The sequence below is a fragment of the Pristiophorus japonicus genome, chromosome 1, assembly GCF_044704955.1.
Source record: "Pristiophorus japonicus isolate sPriJap1 chromosome 1, sPriJap1.hap1, whole genome shotgun sequence".
NCBI lineage: Eukaryota > Metazoa > Chordata > Chondrichthyes > Pristiophoridae > Pristiophorus > Pristiophorus japonicus.
In genome coordinates, this window is record NC_091977.1 from 117,866,488 (window position 1) to 117,886,740 (window position 20,253).

Below are 20,253 nucleotides of genomic sequence, written 5' to 3' on the forward strand. Positions count from 1 at the left end.
GTATTTCTATGTTCTCCTGAAGTATGCAACGGGTGCAGCGTCGAGAATCCGGAGTTCCGGGACAATCGGTGGCAGGGTCGTCCGGAATCCGGACCGGACAACCCTGACGACCTTGGGGTCCCGCCACTGCCTGACCTCGGGCCTCGCCTCGCCGCCGCTGTCCTTACGTCGGGGCCTTCTAGCCGGCCCTCCTGACGACCTCCTTGGCAGGGCCTGCCCGACAAACTCCTCAGCGGAGTCTGCCCGACAACCTCCTCGGTGGGGCTGGCCCAATGCATGATAACATCCTCGGCAGGGCCGACCCGATGTCCGACAACATCCTTGGTGGGGCCGGCGCAACGACCGACAACATCCTCGGCAGGGACCGCCCGATGCCTGACAACATCCTCGGCAGGGACCGCCCAATGCCCGACAACATCCTCGGCAGGGACCGCCCAATGCCCGACACCATCCTTGGCAGTGCCGGCCTGACACCATCCTTGGTGTGGCCGGCCCGACGCTGACCTCCTCAGCAGGGCCCCACCTGACAACGTCCTCAGCGGGGTAGGGCCTGACGCGAATACCTCCTCAACGGGCCCCGGCCCGACGACGACCTCCTCGGCGGGGCCCCGCCCGACAACATCCTCAGCGGGGCCGGGCTAGATGCGAACACATCCTCGACGGGCCCCGGCCAGCCCGACGACATCCTTAGTGGACCCCAGACAGCCCAAACAACTCCTTGGCAGGTACCCACCCCCCCTTCCCGCCCCCTCTCCCCCCACTGCCCTCTCTTCGCCGTTCTAAAATCCGGAAAAACCCAGTCCTTAGCTCGGGTGTTTCCGGATTAGTGATGTCAGAAAGACGACTGAAAGTCGGGAAAAGCCCGGAATCCGGAACGGCCTTGGCCCCAAGGGTACGGGATTTTAGGCGCTGCACCTGTACTATCATGCACAATATTTACTACGTTGCCAAGTTTTGTATCATCCACAAACTTTGAAATTGTTATCTCTATACCCAAGTCTAAATAAGGAAGCAAAGAGTGGGAATAAACGGGTCCTTTTCAGAATGGCAGGCAGTAACTAGTGGGGTACCGCAAGGTTCAGTGCTGGGACCCCAGCTATTTACAATATATAATAATGAGTAGACGAAGGAATTGAATGTAATATCTTCAAATTTGCAGATGACACTAAGCTGGGTGGCAGTGTGAGCTGTGAGGAGCATGCTAAGAGGTTGCAGGGTGACTTGGACAGGTTAGGTGAGTGGGCAAATGCATGACAGATGCAGTATAATGTGGATAAGTGTGAGGTTATCCACTTTGGTGGCAAAACAAGGTGGTAGATTATCTGAATGGTGACAGATTAGGAAAAAGGGAGCTGGGTGTCATGGTACATCAGTCATTGAAAGTAGGCATGCAGGTACAGTAGGCAGTAAAGAAAGCAAATGGCATGTTGGCCTTCATAGCGAGGATTTGAGTATAGGAGCAGGGAGATCTTAATGCAGTTGTACAGGGCCTTAGTGAGACCACACCTTGAGTGCAGTTTTGGTCTCCTAATCTGAGGAAGGACATTCTTGCTATTGAGGGAGTGCAGTGAAGGTTCACCAGACTGATTTCCGGGATGACAGGACTGACATAGGAAGAAAGACTGGATCGACTAGGCTTATATTAACTGGAATTTAGAAGAATGAGAGGGGATCTCATAGAAATATATAAAATTCTGACGGGATTGGACAGGTTGGATGCAGGAAGAATGTTCCCGATGTTGGAGAAGTTCAGAACCAGGGGTCACAGTCGAAGGATAAGGGGCAAGCCATTTAGGACCGAGATGAGGAGAAACTTTTTCACCCAGAGAATTGTTAACCTATGGAATTCTCTAGCACAGAAAGTTGTTGGGGCCAGTTCGTTGGATATATTCAAAAGTGAGCTCGATGTGGCCCTTACGGCTTAAGGGATCAGGGGGTATGGAGAGAAAGCAGGAATGGGGTACTGAAGTTGCATGATCAGCCATGATCATATTGAATGGTGGTGCAGGCTCGAAGGGCCGAATGGCCTGTTCCTGCACCTATTTTCTGTGTTTCTCTAAAACAAGAAAAGCAATGGTTTTAACACCAACCCCTGGAGGACCATATTGCATACTTCGCTCCAGTCAAAAAAAAAATCTGTTCACCACTGTTCTGCCTCCTATATCAATTTCGCACCTAAGTTACCACTGTCCCTTTAATACCAAGTGCTTCTATTTTATGACTAAGTCTGTTACGTACTACTTTATCAAATGTTCTTCGAAAGTCCATATATACACCATCTACTACACCACCATCATCAACCCTCTATGTTACTTCAAATAATTCAAATCAGGTTAGTCAGACACGATTTGCATTCAACAAATTTGTGCTGGCTGTCCCTTACGAATTCATGCTTCTACAAGTGAGAATTAATTTTGCCCTGGACAATGATCTCTAGTAGCTTTTCCACCATGGGAATTAGACTGATTGGCTTGCAGTTACCAGGTATATCCCCGAGGGCAGGTTGGTAGAGGACCTTTATCTTACGGACATTTAGTGTAAGGCCCATGGTCTCGTATGCTTCACTGAAGGTGTTGACGATGGCTTGGTGTTCGGCCTCCGAGTGTGCGCAGATGCAAGCTTCTTCTGCGTACTGTAATTCAATGACAGACGATGGGACGGCCTTGGATCTGGTCTGGAGGTGGCGGAGGTTGAACAGTTTCCCATTTGTTCTGTAGATTAGCTCCACTCCAGCAGGGAGCAGAGAGTGAGATGGAGCATTGCAGCAAGGAAGATCAAGAAGAGTGTTGGTGCAATGACACAGCCTTGCTTGACCCCGGTCCGAACGTGAATTGGGTCTGTGATGGATCGTTGGTCAGGATCATGGCTTGCATGTAGTCATGAAGCAGGCGAAGATGGTGACAAACTTTTGAGGGCAGCCAAATTTGAGGAAGGCACTCCATAATCCCTCACGATTAACAGTATTGAAGGCCTTTGTGAGGCCATGTACAGGGGTTGGTGCTGTTCCCTGTATTTCTCTTGGATTTGCCACCTGGTGAGGATCAAGTCCATTGTGCTCCTTAATGGGCGGAATCCACATTGAGACTCTGGAAGGAACACTTCAGCCACAGGAAGAAGGCAATTGAGGAGGATTCTTGACGACTTTCCCTGTGGCAGGCAGCAGGGAAACTCCTCTGTAGTTACTGCAATCGGACTGGTCGCCTTTCTTGAAGATGGTCACGATTACCGTGTCTCTGGGATCCCCTAGCATGCTCTCCTCCTTTTAAATGAGAGAAATGAGATCATGTATTCGCGGCAATCGTGCTTCTCCGCATGTTTTAGTGCTTCGGCAGGGATTTCATCTGCTCCTGAGGCCTTGTTGTTCTTCAGTTGTCGGATGGCCTTTTCTACCGCATGGCAGGCTGGGGTTATGCTGAGATGGTGGCGGGTAGCATGCTGCGGGATGGAGTCGAGGACACTCACGATTGAGGAGATCTTCGAAGTGCTTCTTCCAGCGGGCACTGACTGCCTCTCTGTCCTTGATGCGTAACTCTCCATTCTTGGCCAGCAGTGGAGTAGGGCCTTGGGTGCTTGGGCCGTAGGTGGTTTTGACTGTGCTGAAGAATCCACGCACGTTGTGGTTGTCAGCTAGTTGCTGGATCTCCTGCACTTTCTCCACCCACCATCTGTTCGTTCGGTCATGAGGTTTTTGTTGGATCTCGGGCTGCTTTCTTGCTCGAGTTGTGTTGCTGTTTCCAGTTCAAAAATGCTATTTTTGGACCTCCTGGTCATCCTCATCGAACCAGTCTTGGTGTTTCCTGGTTGAGTGACCAAACATCTCTTCACAGGTGCTAATTATGGTGGCCTTGAGGGCAGATCAGGTGCTGTGGACATTCTGCATCTCTGGGTCGCTGGGAGTCGTCAGGTTGGCAGTGATGCGCTGGCTGAATAGGGCTTTCTTAGCAGGGTCTTGAAGTGCTCCAGCACTGATTTTCCTGCGGCATTGTTTCTGTTGCAGTCGTTGATTTGGGGCTACGTTGACTGTGATGACAGAGCGGATTAGGCGGTGGTCCGTCCAGCAGTCCCTTGCTCGGACAATGACGTAGTCTAGCAGATGTCCGTGCTTGGAGTGAGGCTGCTGCCATGAAGCCTTATACTTGTCTTTCTGACGGAACAGGGCGTTGGTTATGACAAGGCCCTGTTCTAAGCATTTTATCAGGAGGAGGGTACTGTTGGAGTTGCTTTTCCTTACTCCTTCTCTGCAAATCACACCTCGCCAGATATGCTTGGTTTGTACCTGAACTATTTTTGCCTTCAAGGCCTGCCATTGCTCATTTATGGTTTTCCTAGCCAATCTTTGTTCCCAGTCCAGCTGCGCCAGATCCCTTCTCAAATCATTGAAGTAGGCTCTTTCAGATGCGTACTTCCACCTTTGATTTTTCATTGTCTCTTTCCAGAACAATTTTAAACCTATTTCATTATATTGTGATCACTATTACCTAGACGTTCTCCGACTGAAACACACTCCCCACCTGCCCTACTTTATTCCCCAGAACTAGATCCAGCACTGCTTCATTCCTCGTTGGGCTTGAAACATATTGATTAAGCAAGTTCTCCTGTACACATTTTAGGAATTCTACACCATCCTTGCTCCTTACTCTGTTTTTTCCCCCGTCTATATTAGGGTAATTAAGTCCTCTACTATTACTGCTCTATTACTTTTACATTTCTCAAACTTGCCTACAGATTTGCTCCTCAATCACCTTTTCACTATTTCGGGTCTATAGTAAATGCCCAACAATGTAACAGCTACTTTTCTGTTCCTTAACTCTAAACAAATAGATTCCGTCTTTGAACCCTCTAGTATATCAGGGTCAGTTACATAAGAACATAAGAATTAGGAACAGGAGTAGGCCATCTAGCCCCTCGAGTCTGCTCCACCATCCAACAAGATCATGACTGATCTGGCCGTAGACTCAGCTCCACTTACCCGCCCGTTCCCCGTAACCCTTAATTCCCTTATTGGTTAAAAATCTATCTATCCGTGACTTGAATACATTCGATGAGCTAGCCTCAACTGCTTCCTTGGGCAGAGAATTCCACAGATTCACAACCCTCTGCGAGAAGAAATTCCTTCTCAACTCGGTTTTAAATTGGCTCCCCCGTATTTTGAGGCTGTGCCCCCTAGTTCTAGTCTCCCTGACCAGTGGAAACAACTTCTCTGCCTCTATCTTGTCTATCCCTTTCATTATTTTTAATGTTTCTATAAGATCTCCCCTCATCCTTCTGAACTCCAACGAGTAAAGACCCAGTCTACTCAATCTATCATCATAAGGTAACCCCCTCATCTCCGGAATCAGCCTCGTGAATCGTCTCTGTACCCCCTCCAAAGCTAGTATATCCTTCCTTAAGTAAGGTGACCAAAACTGCACGCAGTAATCCAGGTGCGGCCTCACCAATACCCTATACAGTTGCAGCAGGACCTCCCTGCTTTTGTACTCCATCCCTCTCGCAATGAAGGCCAACATTCCATTCGCCTTCCTGATTACCTGCTGCACCTGCAAACTTACTTTTTGGGATTCATGCACAAGGACCCCAGGTCCCTCTGCATCACAGCATGTTGTAATTTCTCCCCCTTCAAATAATATTCCCTTTTACTGTTTTTCTTTCCAAGGTGGATGACCTCACACTTTCCGACATTGTATTCCATCTGCCAAACCTTAGCCCATTCGCTTAACCTATCTAAATCTCTTTGCAGCCTCTCTGTGTCCTCTACACCACCCGCTTTCCCACTAATCTTTGTGTCATCTGCAAATTTTGTTACACTACACTCTGTCCCCTCTTCCAGGTCATCTATGTATATTGTAAACAGTTGTGGTCCCTCTAGGGCAGTGGGGAGCCTTGGGTCAATGGGCAAAGGGAAGGAGGAATCAGCAGAGGCAGCTGAATGATGGTCTCAATTTTAGTGATAGAGGCCCATGAGCACTTCACACTAGTTGGAGGGAAGGATTGGGAGGAGGGGGGGCGGGTTGCGGGGCAAAGTGAATCTTGGTAGTGGAGAAAAGAAACGTTGGTTTATCTTTGCTCTCCAAGATGAACCTGGAGTAGATCAGCCACATCTGCTGATGGATGGCTAAACTAATTATCACAAACTAAACATGAGGCTGTTAGTGGCAATAATCCACAAATAGTTGGGAGGATTTCCAAAGGGATATAGTATGATTTACATAACAATTGAAGCAGCTATATTAAAAGAAAAGTTATTTATTGACTTGGCCTATTGTCCAATCACCTCAAGGTATCAATCAATAAGGCAAATCATTATTGACACAATAGTATAAAACAAGTCAGAAGAAGTTGTGCTTAAATTATACAGTGCTCTTATTAGGCCACACATTATCTAATGTGGCAGCAATGTGACAACAGGAAGTCAAGTTGCGCAGATGCAAGACTTTTAAATACATTATAGATACAGTATATAGATAAATAACTAGTTATTCTTCCCAGGAACTATTCATATACAAAAATGGAAATAAAAAAGTTTCTCCACCTTTCTGTCATGGTCTTTGCTTATCTTGAACTCTCTGGTCGGAGAAATTCAACACCGTTTTGCCTGAATTTTGGGCAAAAAAAATGAGGAATGCGAGACGAATTTCTGGTCATAATGTCCGCACCCGATCTCCCCCAGAATTGCACTGGCAGCTAAACTGGAAGGCAGCAACTTTTATGTATGCAGGGCACCCGCCTGAAATACCAGTTAAATACCCTGCATATGCAAACTGCAGTCCCAACTGCTTTAGGCGCACAATTGAAATTGATATACAATAGGGTGAACCTTGGGCCTCGTATGCGCCGCCCACTTGTTCTGGGTCTTGAGTGGCCTAACCAGCGGTTCTGAAAGGAACAGCTGGAGCCCACTCAAAAATTGTCCAGTAACCTTTTTTATAGTTACATTTCCGTGGAGCCAGGAGGAGCAGGAGTGTGGAACAACAGCTTCATTACTTTTTTTTAAACATTTAATGAGATGCTAAGGAATACATGATCTAGTACTGTATATAAAAATAAAAGCACCTTGATGTCGCTTTCTCTATTGCCTTTCGTTTATCATCTAGCATACAGTTAAAAAGTTTCATAGCAGCCTTCATGGATCCATCGGATAACATCTTGATAGAAGTGGAAAATGTATGTAGTTTGAACTCTGCTAGCTCATCCTGCTCAGATCGCTGTTCTTTAGAAAGATTCGTCTGGTTTAATGGGAAAAAAAGGCATTACAATTACTTAAGCATGTTTATAGGGAGAATTCAATTTTTTTTAATTAACGGAGACAAGTGTTTGAACCCAATTGTCAAAAGAAATATGGTCATAGAAGAGAATATAAGTTATTTTGTTTCAACTCTACCACACCAAAGCTTTGTAAAATTATGGAAACATAAACACACAAACATATTGGAAGTTCATAAACAACAGCACTATCTTCATATTTTGTTGGAAGATTAAGACAAAATTTTATTTTCCAGAATATGTAGATTTAATTCGTTGATGGCTTAGCTAGTTAAGATAGTGAGTAGTTGAGTCCTGTAGATCAGGAAGTCTGAGGTTCAATCCAGAGGTTCAGACATGTTGGTCTCAGCCATGTCAGTGGTTTAGCACTACCTCAAGATCCAAATATGGGAAAGGAAAAGTGCTCCTAGCCACTATCCAACAGACACAGCTGGGCATTGGATGAGCTTAGGATAGGGCATGGTTGTGATGCCTCCTGTGATTAAAGAGACGGCAACGCTCACTGGATAGCTCATATATGCAAAGAAAGAAAAAGAATGAACTCGCATTTATATAAGCGCCTTTCATGACCTCAGGACAACCCAAAGCACCTCATTGCCAATAAAGTGAAGTGTAGTCATTATTGAAATGCAAGGAAACACGGCAGCCCATTTGCACTCAGCAAGGTCCCCAGCAGGTAATTTTAATTTCAAACTGCTGGATTTATTTTCTTGTCAGCAACATCCCAGAACAGTTATTACCAATTATAAGCTGATGTGGAAAAACAGTACCTCCGAATGTTCTTTCGATGAGATGTTAAAAAAAGGCCCAGTGGTTCAGGTAGATGTTAAGGGCACTATTCAAAGAAGGGTAGGGAGTTATCCAGTCCAACATTCCTCCCAGAACCAACACCACCAAAAATAGGTTAATGGTTATTCATCTAATTACTGTTTATGATTGCAATGTGAAACATTGGCGAGCGTTTTTGTCTATATAACTAAAGTCACTGCATTTCAGATTAATTCACCGGGGATGACAATGTGGTCTTGATGCTGACTGCTGTTCATCAGATGCTGACCAGGTTTGCATCCGATAAGGCGGACCTCTCACCATAATCATAGAATCATAGAATGATACAGCACAGAAGGCGGCCATTCTGCTCGTTGTGCCTGTGTCGGCTCTTTGGTAGAGCTATCCAATTAATCCCATTCCCCAGCTCTTTTCCAGTAGCCGTGTAATTGTTTTTCCTTCAAGTATTTATCCAATTCTCTTTACCAAGTTACTTTGAATCTGCTTCCTCCAACCTTTCAGGCAGTGCATTCCAGATCACAACAACTTGCTGTGTAAAAGAAAATGTTTCCTCATGTCGCCTCTAGTTCTTTTTCCAATCACCTTAAATCTGTGCCTTCTGGTTACTGACCTTTCTGCCACTGGAAACAGTTTCTCCTTATTTACTCTATCAAAACCATTCATGATTTTCAACAATTCTATCAAATCTCCTCTTAACCTTCTCTGCTCTAAGGACAAGAACCACCCCAGTTTCTCTACTTTCTTCACATAATTGAAGTCCTTCATACCCAGTGTCATTCTAGTAAATCTTTTCTGACCGTCTCCAAGGCCGCAATATCCTTCCTAAAGTATGGTGCCCATAATTAAACACAATACTCTAGCTGAGGCCTAATCAGTGTTTTAGAAAGGTTTAGCATAATTTCCTTGCTTGTGTATTCTATTCCTCCATTAATAAAGCCAAAGATGCCATATTCTTTTTTCACAGCCTTCTCAACTTGCCCTGCCATCTTCAAAGATTTGTGTGCATACAACCTGGGGTGTCATAATTGAATAAAAAATTAGCTGGACCAGCCACAAATACCGTGGCTACATAAGCAGGTCAGAGACTGGGTATTCTGGAGACCGCGACCTGCGTGAGAACACCAGCAGCAGGTCAAGGCCATAAAAGAAGCAGTGAGCGGCAGCCCGGGAGCAGTGTGGAGGCCCCGGCCTACGTGAGAACACCAGCAGCAGGTCGGGGCCATAAAAGGAGCGGCATGGAGGAGTCGGGAGCAGCGTGGAGGCCCCGGCCTGCGTGAGAACAGCAGAGGCAGGTTGGGGCCATAAAAGAAGCTGAGGTGCGGCGGCCTGGGAGCAGCATGGAGGCCACTTCAGGTAGCAGCGCGAGCTGGTGCAGGAGGGTAACAGCAGCGAAGAGTGACGTCATCAAGGTCCAGGTCGGTGATTGGAGTGTGGGCAGATACAGCAGGAGCGGCGAGGTCAAGGCGAGGAAGCGGCAAAAGACTGTAGAGGGACGTGATCGTGGCCCAGGGGAGGTGCGAGTTCGGGTCCAGGGGCAGCACGGGCCAGCCCACACTGCGATATGTGTGCGCACTAGGTCCGTGCAGCAGAGCAGGTCGTCTTGGGTAATCCTTGCCATTGGACCAAGACCTAGCTCTGACAAGCCCATGTGGTGGCTGGTGTGCAACGGCCACCACATGTTAAAAAAATCCACGCACAGGCATCTTCCACCCCTGAAGATGTAGTTCGGGTCCTTCATTGAAATACCTGAGAACTCATCCTTTTTTGGCGTGGAAGCAAGTTATCCTTGTTTCGAGGGGCCGCCTATGATTCTGTGGTAAGTGACTCACCTCCCGTCTCCCCAAAGCCTTTCCACCATCTACAAGGCACAAGTCAAGAGTGTTATGGAATACTCGTCACTTGCCTGGGTGAGTGCAGCTCCAACAATACTCGAAGCTCAACACTATCCAGTACAAAACAGCCTGCTTGATTGGCACCCCATCCACCATCTTAAACATTCACTCCCTCCATTATGTCTGCAGTGTGTGCCATCGACAAGATGCAATGCAGCAATTTGCCAAGGCTTCTTTGGCAGCATCTCCCAAACCCACGACCTCTACCACCTAGAAGGACAAGGGCAACAGGTGCATGGAACACCATCACCTCCAAGTCACACGCCATCCCGACTTGGAAATATATCGCCATTCCTTCATTGTCATTGGGTAAGAATTCTGGAACTCTCTACCTAACAGCACTGTGGGAATACCTTCAGCACATTGACTGCAGCGGTTCAAGAAGGCTGCTCATCACCACCTTCTCAAGGGCAACTAGGGGTGGGCAATAAATGCTGGCCTTGCCAGTGACACCCCCCTCTGGGCGCTAACTGAGGCTACAGACAACCAAAACTGCAGCCTCTTTTGTCAACCTGTTCGGTAATCAAGGGAATTATATTCACAGTATTAAGCTTTGTTAGATTGCAGTATTTTGCCAGCCTATAATTCTATTCTCCTCTTTAGTATGTTGATGTTGAAACAAGGGGGGCGGGGGGAGAAATTGTGTCTTTGCGCCTCCCATTAGTGCCCCCAGGGGGCAAAAACGACTTCTCACCCAGGGTGTGGGGTCGCTACCACCTCCTGCGAAATTCCGTGGGAGTTAGCAGCAACCCGTTTTCCCACCAGAGTGAAACTTCGGTAGCGCCACGTGAGGCTGCCACAGGCAATGCCGGCGCCAGCTTTACAAGTCGCGAACCGGGCCGCACACCACTCGCGAGGGCAAAAATTAAAGGGTAGTGCAGCGCGCAATTTAAAAAAAAAAAATTTTACACAATGGCCACAGCCTTGCCTTGTCGAATTTGCGGGGTCTGTGCTGCGATGCTGCAGCACGGCACTCCGCTTCTGTGCAGGGCTGCTGCCATGGCACCCCACTTCCCGGTGATGCAGTGGGCGCCTCTTCTCCCCATTACAGAGTTCATAAGAACATAAGAACAAGAAATAGGAGCAGGAATAGGCCATTTGGCCCCTCGAGCCTGCTCCGCCATTTAATCAGATCATGGCTGATTTGATCTTGGGCTCAGCTCCACTTCTCTGCCCGCTCCCTGTAACCCTTCACTCCTTTATCGGTCAAAAATCTGTCTATCTGTCTTAAAAAGTTATTCAATGACTCAGCCTCCACAGCTCCCTGGGGTAGAGAATTCCACAGATTTACAACCGAGAGAAGAAATTCCTCCTCATTTCAGTTTTAAATGGGCGTCCCCTTATTCTGAGACTACGCCCCCTAGTTTTAGTTTCCCCTATGAGTGGAAATATCCTCTCTGCATCTACCTTGTCAAGCCCCCTCAGTATCTTTTATGTTTCAATAAGCTTTCATTTTTCTAAACTCCAATGAGTATAGGCCCAACCTGCTCAACCTTTCTTCATAATTCAACCCCTTCATCTCAGGAATCAACCTAGTGAACCTTCTCTGAACTGCCTTCAATGCAAGTATAGCCTTCCTTAACTGTATGCAGTACTCTAGGTGTGGTCTCACCAATACACAGTACAACTGTAGCAGGTCTTCCCTGCTTTTATACTCCATCCCCCTTGCAATAAAGGCCAACATTCCATTTGCCTTCCTGGTTATTGCTGTACCTGCATAATTCATTAAAAAAAAGAGGCAGCTCGTGCAGAGCACGGAGTGCAACAGCATAGCGTGGCATTTGTGAGTTTGGTAAGTGGGTGTGTTTTAAGGGTTATTCTCTTTAAACCACTTGGAGGCTGGAGTAAATTGTTAGTGGCAATTGCCAGTAGCTTCTAAGTAAGTAGCATTTTAATTTAAAGGGGAAAAGTTAAATAGTTGGGAATCTTTCAGGTTTAGGCAGAGAAAAACAAGGTAACTCTCCAGTAGGAGGCAATTAGCAGCTAGTTAAAACCAGTTCTGTAAACGGCTGACCAGTAGTGAGTCATCTGACCTAGATACAGTTTAAAAAGACGCAGCTCGTGCAGAGCACGGAGTGCAACAGCACAGAGTGGCATTTGTGAGTTTGGTAAGTGGGTGAGTTTTAAGGGTAAGCAGGGGTGGCAGGTGCTGTTTTGTCTTGTTTTTCCTACCAGTGCTGACACTAGAGCAGCTGATAAGGAGTGCGAGAGTAGGAGACGGAGGCCCAGAGACCAGCCCAACCAGTTGCAAACAAAGATAGAGGAGTGCGAAATCGAGAGGTGACGTCACAGCCAAGCTGGTAAGTGGTTGGCTGTTCGACTGGTAAGTATAACTCTTTTTTAGACTGACTTTTAGATTGGTTTAATTGGCAGCCAACCAATAAGTAAGCTGTTTGGTGTTTAAGTAAATTTTAGTAAGTAAATTAATTTAAGGGTTAAGTCATGGCAAGAGAGCTCGGACCCGTGTCATGCGCGTGGCGCAGGAAGTCCCGCCTCGCCTCAGTTACTGCCCCCAAAATGGGGCGTTACCAAATTTTGGACCCGAGGATTCTTACAGCTAGAATTGTTGTTGTCTTCAAGGTCCAGATCGTGGGTCATGAACCGCAAGAACAGAAACCCATTGTGTTGGGGTTAGAATTGAAACAGGCTTAAGTGTACAGTCACAAGATGCTAACTGTATCTGGATGAGTACATTATGATTGAGTAGAATAAGGGAGTTGCTGGTGAAAATACTTGATGATGTAGTTTGTCGAAATTTTGTTTCTTAAGGTATAAGATAGGAAGTTCGGGATTTTGTTAGTGTAGAGGCAAACCACTCTGGCTATTATGATCACTGTTTCCCAAATGCTCTCCCACAAACATGCGCCATTTGCCCCACTTCATTCTCTATAATGAGATTCAGCACTGCTTTGTTTCTCGTTGGGCTGCAAACAAACTGATCAAGAAAGTTATCCTGTACACATTTATGGAATTCCTGCCCCATTTGCCCTTTGCACTGTTACTATCTCAGGCTACATTAGGATAATTGAAGTCCCACTTTATCGTTACTCTGTAGTTATTGCAGCTTTTTTGTAATTTGTCTGCAAATTTGCTCCGTAATCTCTTTACCACGTTTTGATGGCCTGTAGTATACACCCAGTAGAGTAACAGATCCACTGTTGTTCCTTAATTCTAAGAAAAAGACTCTGGGGGAGGAATTGGGGTAGCTTGCACCTCCAGTTAGCACTCCCGGGGGAGCAAACAGCTTTTCGCCCGGGCACGGGACTCCCATTAAATTTTGTGGGAGGTTAGAAATATAGAAACATTGAAATTGGTGCAGGAGTGGGCCATTCGGTCCTTCGAGCCTGCATCACCATTCAATAAGATCATGGCTAATCATTCACCTCAGTACCCCTTTCCTGCTTTCTCTCCATACCCCTTGATCCCTTTAGCCATAAGGGCCATATCGAATTCCCTCTTGAATATATCTAACAAACTGGCATCAACAACTCTCTGCGGTAGAGAATTCCACAGGTTAACAACTCTGAGTGAAGAAGTTTCTCCTCATCTCAGTCCTAAATGGCCTACCCCTTATCCTTAGACTGTGTCCCCTGGTTCTGGACTTTCCCAACATCGGGAACATTCTTCCTGCATCTAACCTGTCCAGTCCTGTCAGTATTTTATATGTTTCTATGAGATCCCCTCTCATTCTTCTAAACACCAGTGAATACAGGCCCAGTCGTTCCAGTCTCTCCTATGTCAGTCCTGCCATCCCGGGAATCAGTCTGGTGAACCTTCGCTGCACTCCCTCAATAGCAAGAACGTCCTTCCTCAGATTAGGAGATCAAAACTGAACACAGTATTCCAGGTGAGGCCTCACCAAGGCCCTGTACAACTGCAGTAAGACCTCCCTGCTCCTATACTCAAATCCCCTAGCTATGAAAGCCAACATGCCATTTGCCTTCTTCACCACCTACTGTACCTGCATGTCAACTTTCAATGACTGAGGTACCATGACACCCAGGTCTCGTTGCATCGCCCCTTTTCCTAATCTGCCACCATTCAGATAATATTCTGCCTTCACCTTTTTGCCACCAAAGTGGATAACCTCACATTTATCCACATTATACTGCATCTGCCATGCATTTGCTCACTCACTTAACCTGTACAAGTCACCCTGCAGCCTCTTAGCATCCTCCTCACAGCTCACACCGCCACCCAGCTTAGTGTCATCTGCAAACTTGGAGATATTACACTCGATTCCTTCATCTAAATCATTGATGTATATTGTAAATAGCTGGTGTCCCAGCACTGAGCCCTGCGGCACCCCACTAGTCACTGCCTGCCATTCTGAAAAGGACCCGTTTATCCTGACTCTCTGCTTCCTGTCTGCCAACCAGTTCTCTATCCATGTCAGTACATTATCCCCAATACCATGTGCTTTAATTTTGCACACTAATCTCTTGTGTGGGACCTTGTCAAAAGCTTTTTGAAAGTCCAAATACACCACATCCACTGGATCTCGCTTGTCCACTCTACTAGTTACATCCTCAAAAAATTCTAGAAGATTTGCCAAGCATGATTTCCCTTTCATAAATCCATGCTGACTTGGACCGATCCTGTCACTACTTTCCAAATACGCTGCTATTTCATCTTTAATAATTGATTCCAACATTTTCCCCACTACGGATGTCAGGCTAACCGGTCTATAATTACCCGTTTTCTCTCTCCCTCCTTTTTTAAAAAGTGGTGTTACATTAGCCACCCTCCAGTCCATAGGAACTGATCCAGAGTCGATAGACTGTTGGAAAATGAGCACCAATGCATCCACTATTTCTAGGGCCACTTCCTTAAGTACTCTGGGATGCAGACGATCAGGCCCTGGGGATTTATCGGCCTTCAATCCCATCAATTTCCCTAACACAATTTCCTGACTAATAAGGATTTCCTTCAGTTCTTCCTTATCACTAGATCCTCTGTCCCCTAGTATTTCCAGAAGGTTGTTCGTGTCTTCCTTCGTGAAGACAGAACCAAAGTATTTGTTCAATTGGCCTGCCATTTCTCTGTTCCCCATTATAAATTCACCTGATTCTGACTTCACTAATCTCTTTCTCTTCACATATCTATAGAAGCTTTTGCAGTCAGTTTTTATGTTCCCAGCAAGCTTCCTCTCATAAATCTATTTTCCCCCTCCTAATTAATCACGTTGTCCTCCTCTGCTGGATTCTAAATGTCTCAGTCCTCAGGTTTGCTGCTTTTTCTGGCCAATTTATATGCCTCTTCCTTGGATTTAACACTATCCCTAATTTCCCTTGTTAACCACGGTTGAGCCACCTTCTCCGTTTTATTTTTACTCCAGACAGGGATGTACAACTGTTGACGTTCATCCATGTGATATTTAAATGTTTGCCATTGCCTATCCACCATCAACCCTTTAAGTATCATTCGCCAGTCTATTCTAGCCAATTCATGTCTCATACCATCGAAGTTACCTTTCCTTAAGTTCAGGACCCTAGTCTTTGAATTAACTGTCACTCTCCATCTTAATAAAGAATTCTACCATATTATGGTCACTCTTCCCCAAGGGGCTTCGCACAACAAGATTGCTAATTAGTCCTTTCTCATTACACATCACCCAGTCTAGGATGGCCAGCCCTCTAGTTGGCTCCTCGACATAGTGGCGGCAGTAACCAGTCGTGCCCGCTCCGCTGGTGATGACGACGTCATCCCCATGTGCAGCAACCCGTTTTCACCCCGGAGTGAAAATTCGGGAGCGCCTCCTGAAGCTGCGCTGAGCAATGACGGCGATAGCTTCAGATGACGCGTACCGGGCTGTAGGTTGCTCAAGGGGTGCTGGTTAAAGGGAAGGTGGCGTGCGCAAGAAAAAAAAAGATCGGCCTGTTGCATCGTGGATCGTGGGGTCCATGCAGCGATCCGACAGCCATAGCACCTCGCTCCCCGGTGATCTAGGTAGGAACCCGCAGAGTCGGCAGCTTGGCCCTCGCTTTTAATGAAAGGTAGGGCCCCTTCTACACGGCAGTACTACACGTATGTAGCGCTCTGCCCCTCTCTGATTGCTTCCACCCTGCTCGCGCCCCACAGAACAAGTGGAGCACGTTATTTTGCGATCCACTTGCTCTCGGGGGTGGTAACCCCCAATAACGCGAGCGGGGCAGGACTTCTGCGCCTGGCACAGGAACCCCCACCTCGTGGCTGTTACCGCCCTCAAATGGGACGCTACACAATTTGTTCCCCCGCCGCCCGTCTTTTTCTCGTTAACTACATCATCCCTTGCTAGTGCTTTTAGTAGTTTTTTGATCAATACCGCCACTCCCCTGCTCATTTTTTCTCCTTCCCTATCTTTCCTGAAAACTTGTAGCCAGGAATGTTGTTCCCAATTCTCCCATTCTTGATCCATGTCTCTGCTATTGCCACTATATTATACTCCCAAGTGGCAACTTGTTCCTGCAGCTCACCGGCCTTAATTACCATCTTCTATTCATTTACGTACAAGAACTCCAAACCCGTTTTAAACCCATCTGATCCCTTCTATTTCAGATCTATATTTTACTCAAGTGCTATTTGCCTCGTTTCACCTCTACAATGCTTCATCCTGATGCCCACACCCCTGCCAATTTAGTTTATCCCCTCAAATAAAAAAATCCAGAAAATGCTGGAAATACTTAGGTGGTCAGGCAGCATCTGTGGAGAGAGAAAAACAGAGTTAATGTTTCAAGTCGATGACCTTTCATTAACTCTGTTTATCTCTCCACAGATGTTGCCTGACCTCTTGGATATTTCCAGCATTTTCCGTTTTTACTTCAGATGTTCAGCAGTGCAATATTTTGCTTTTGTATTAGTTTAAACCCACAGTAGTAATTAACCGTCCCCCAAGGACATTCGTCCCTACTCTGTTGAGGTGCAACCCATTCACCGTGAACAGGATCCTCCTGCCCCAGGAATCTAAAACCCTCTCACTTACAGCATTTCTTCATCTTTGCGTTAACCTGCTTCATCCTAATATTTCTATACTCAATAGCGCGTGGCACTGGGAGCAATACAGAGATTACTATATTTGAGGTCCTGCTTTTTAACTTCCTCCCTAGCTCCTGAAACTCTGCCTGCATGACCTCAAACCTTTTCTTTCCTACGTAATTGATTCCAAATGGACCACAACTTCTGGCTGTTCACCTTCACCCCTCAAAATGTTCTGCACCCTCTGTGATTTCTGTTACCCTGGCACCAGGGAGGCACACCATGTGGGACTCTCATCTGCAGTTACAGAAACACTTGTCTATCGAATCCCTTACCACTGCATTTCTACACTTTACTGCCACCCCCGCCCCCCCCCCCCACACATACACACACAGTGCCATGACTGTGCTCTAGACTGCACTCTCCCAAGGTGTTGTCACCCTTACAGCGTATTTAGCGCTGAAAACAGATTTGAGTGTGCCACACTCCCGGAGAATTCCTGCACTGCCTAACTCTTCATAACCTGCCGGCTGGCCATCCACTTACTATCCTCCTGAACTCTCTGTAGCTGTGGGGTGACCATCTCCTGGAGTGTGCACTCCAGGAAATTCTCACCTCCTGCATGCCCTCCAGTAACTCCAGCAGTCCCTCAAGCTCAGAAACCCTGAGTTTGAGCAACTGGAAGCACTTGCTGCACACGTGGCTATCCAGCACACAAAGCATCCTGGAGCTCCCATATGGCACAGGAAATGCAGGCAATGGGACTCAGCAGTCCCATGATTTTGCTAAAACGAAAAATCCCTTTAGATCTAATTAATTACTCAGTTTATATATTTACTGTTGCCCCTTCGTTTAAAGCACTTAACACCTCCTTCTCCCTCTGAACAGAATTCCCACTCTCACCAAAGTCCCATTGTTACTCTGTAGAGCAAGTCACTCAGTTTAGTAGATTCTCCCAGCTCTGTGCACATAGTTCTACATGTGTAGCAGATATTCCTCCAATAATGCTAGGTAAGCTTATTTTAAAATGTTCAGGGCACTCCAGGTATGGACACGATGCTCTTAGTGTTATATATGGACCATCACAAAACGAACTATGAAAACACATACTTCTCAAGCAACCATCTGTGGTCTTCTAGCAGCAGCCAGAAAATATTCACATTGTAACCCAAAACAATTAGTCATATAATTGATATATTTGAAAAATGTTATATCGGCTATGAAAATCACTCATTTTCAGGTCAGCATTTTGCTGTAGTACTGAGATAGTGATTCTTCTAGCATTCATCCTTGGGAAATTTAGAATAAGTCATCATCATCATCATAGGCAGTCCCTCGAAACGAGGATGACTTGCTTCCATGCCAAAAAAAGGATGAGTTCACAGGTGTTTCCATGAAGGACCCGAACTACATCCTCAAGGGTGGAAGATGCCTTTGCGTGGATTATTTTTAACATGTGGTGGCCGCTCTTAGTGGTATAGATGGACCATCACAAAACAAACTATGAAAACACATAAGTATATTCCTATTGAATCAGGCTCTTCATTTCAGTTTCACATTGTTAAGGGGATGCACAATGGAAAGTGTTAACTTTCAGCAATATTCTGCAAGCTGACTATACTAGAAAAATAACATTCATAAATTCTTTCAAATGTATTCTCATGGTAACCCCATATCAACTAGTTCCTTTCAGGTGAGTGCATCTGAATGACAAGATATCACTGAATTTAGCTCTAAACATTCGCTTATTGTTAATGTAATTATTTTGAAAAATCAGGAAAATACTAAATACTGAATGTTATTGTACTAAAAAGAGAAACAGAATATTTCTTCAGCAGATGTTAATTTGTTTTCAAGAAAAGATTGCTGTACCGGGTTCATGGATTGACTGTAGAGTACTAATGAAAGTTCATCCAATTTAAAATCCAACTTCAGCGTCGTGTAAATTTTTACAGGAGTCTGTGTTTCTACAACAGCAGCTGTTACCACAGTTATTCCTGAAAAAAAAAGATTTTGTAGTACTTGTATTACAATGAGCTCAGTATTTTACCCAATATAAACATCCTCTGCACAGATGATATTATTTGGTCTTTCCCATGACAGTTTGGGAATTTGAGTTCAGTTTAAAAATGATGTGGGAAGCACAGGGTTAATGTGAATGTTGTTTTGAAACACTTGCTATGTTACAAGGCCTGATGGAAAGCGTTGCCAAAACAGACAGGAGCATAGCGTCAGCAGTTAATACGTAACAGTTGGTATAAAGACGTTTCATGATACCTAGTTACAGAGGCAATGGGTAAAGATGAAACCTTGTGACAGAGGCAATCGGCAAACAGAAGACAGTTGAGATAACAGAATACAGCTGCTGAGAGCTTACGTGATTAACAATTGACAGTTGCTCGGTTGTTGATCGCGTAAGCTCTTAAGCTTGTTAACTGTCGAGTTTCGCTTCTGCTTGATTATGTATAAATACATTGCCACGACTACTGTAAAGTTGAGACACTTCGAGACTTGACTTCGGGATGCTGAACGCTCTTCCCTGCATGCTTGTATTAAATATTTCTCGTATCGTGAACTATAAGTGACTTTGAGTGGTGTTTTTCCCCCCACAATAAAAAAGCTGGTATCAATGACAGAGAAAAATGACCATGAGGCTATTGAATTATCATAAACACCAAACGTGTTCACTAATGTCCTTTAGGGAAAGAAACCTGCCAGCCTCAACCACTCTGGCCAATATGTGATTCTAGATCCTATCAACATGGTCGACTCTTAACACCCTCTGAAGTCACCTACTCAGTACAGGCCAATTATAGGTGAGCAATACATCACCTTAATGGTGATGCTCAGAAGAATGAATGAAGAAAAAGATTATATTTTTCATGGAAACACAGTTGTCTGTTCAAACAGGTATTTTTGAAGGTATATTATCTCAACAGTTTCTCCCCGAGCACCACACCCCATTGAATCCAAGAGGACATAGCCGGCTTTAAAGCTGCTCCTAATACCACTCTTGATTGGACATTAAACAGTATACAAGATGGCCTGGTGAATCCCACCGGTTTGTCTCTCCGTATGGTAGCATAATGGTTATGTTACTGGGCTAGTAATATAGAAGCCTGGACTAATGATCCGGAGACGAGTTGATATACCACCAGAGATACAAGTTAGAATTCAATTAATTAAATAAATATGGAATTTAAAAAAAACTAGTAATGGTGTTGTTAAAACCCCATCTGATTTGATAATGTCCATTAGAGAAATCTGCTGTCTGTAATGGGCCCAACCTATATGTGACTCAAGACCCATAGTAATGTGGTTGACTCTTAACTACCCTCTGAAATGGCCTAGCAAGCCT

General features: G+C 45.6%; 1 protein-coding gene across 2 annotated transcripts in view; it reads right to left on the bottom strand.

Annotated features, from left to right (window-relative positions):
* The window catches only part of vps13a (vacuolar protein sorting 13 homolog A), a 645,125-nt gene that overhangs the window by 298,930 nt on the left and 325,942 nt on the right, over window positions 1–20,253 (bottom strand). For both annotated transcript variants that reach the window (XM_070882697.1, XM_070882688.1), the window contains exons 36-37: window positions 18,768–18,892; window positions 7,051–7,223 (exon numbers count right to left, since the gene is read on the bottom strand). In XM_070882697.1, coding sequence (XP_070738798.1) covers window positions 7,051–7,223; window positions 18,768–18,892 — 298 coding nt within the window. The remainder of the gene's footprint in view (window positions 1–7,050; window positions 7,224–18,767; window positions 18,893–20,253) is intronic.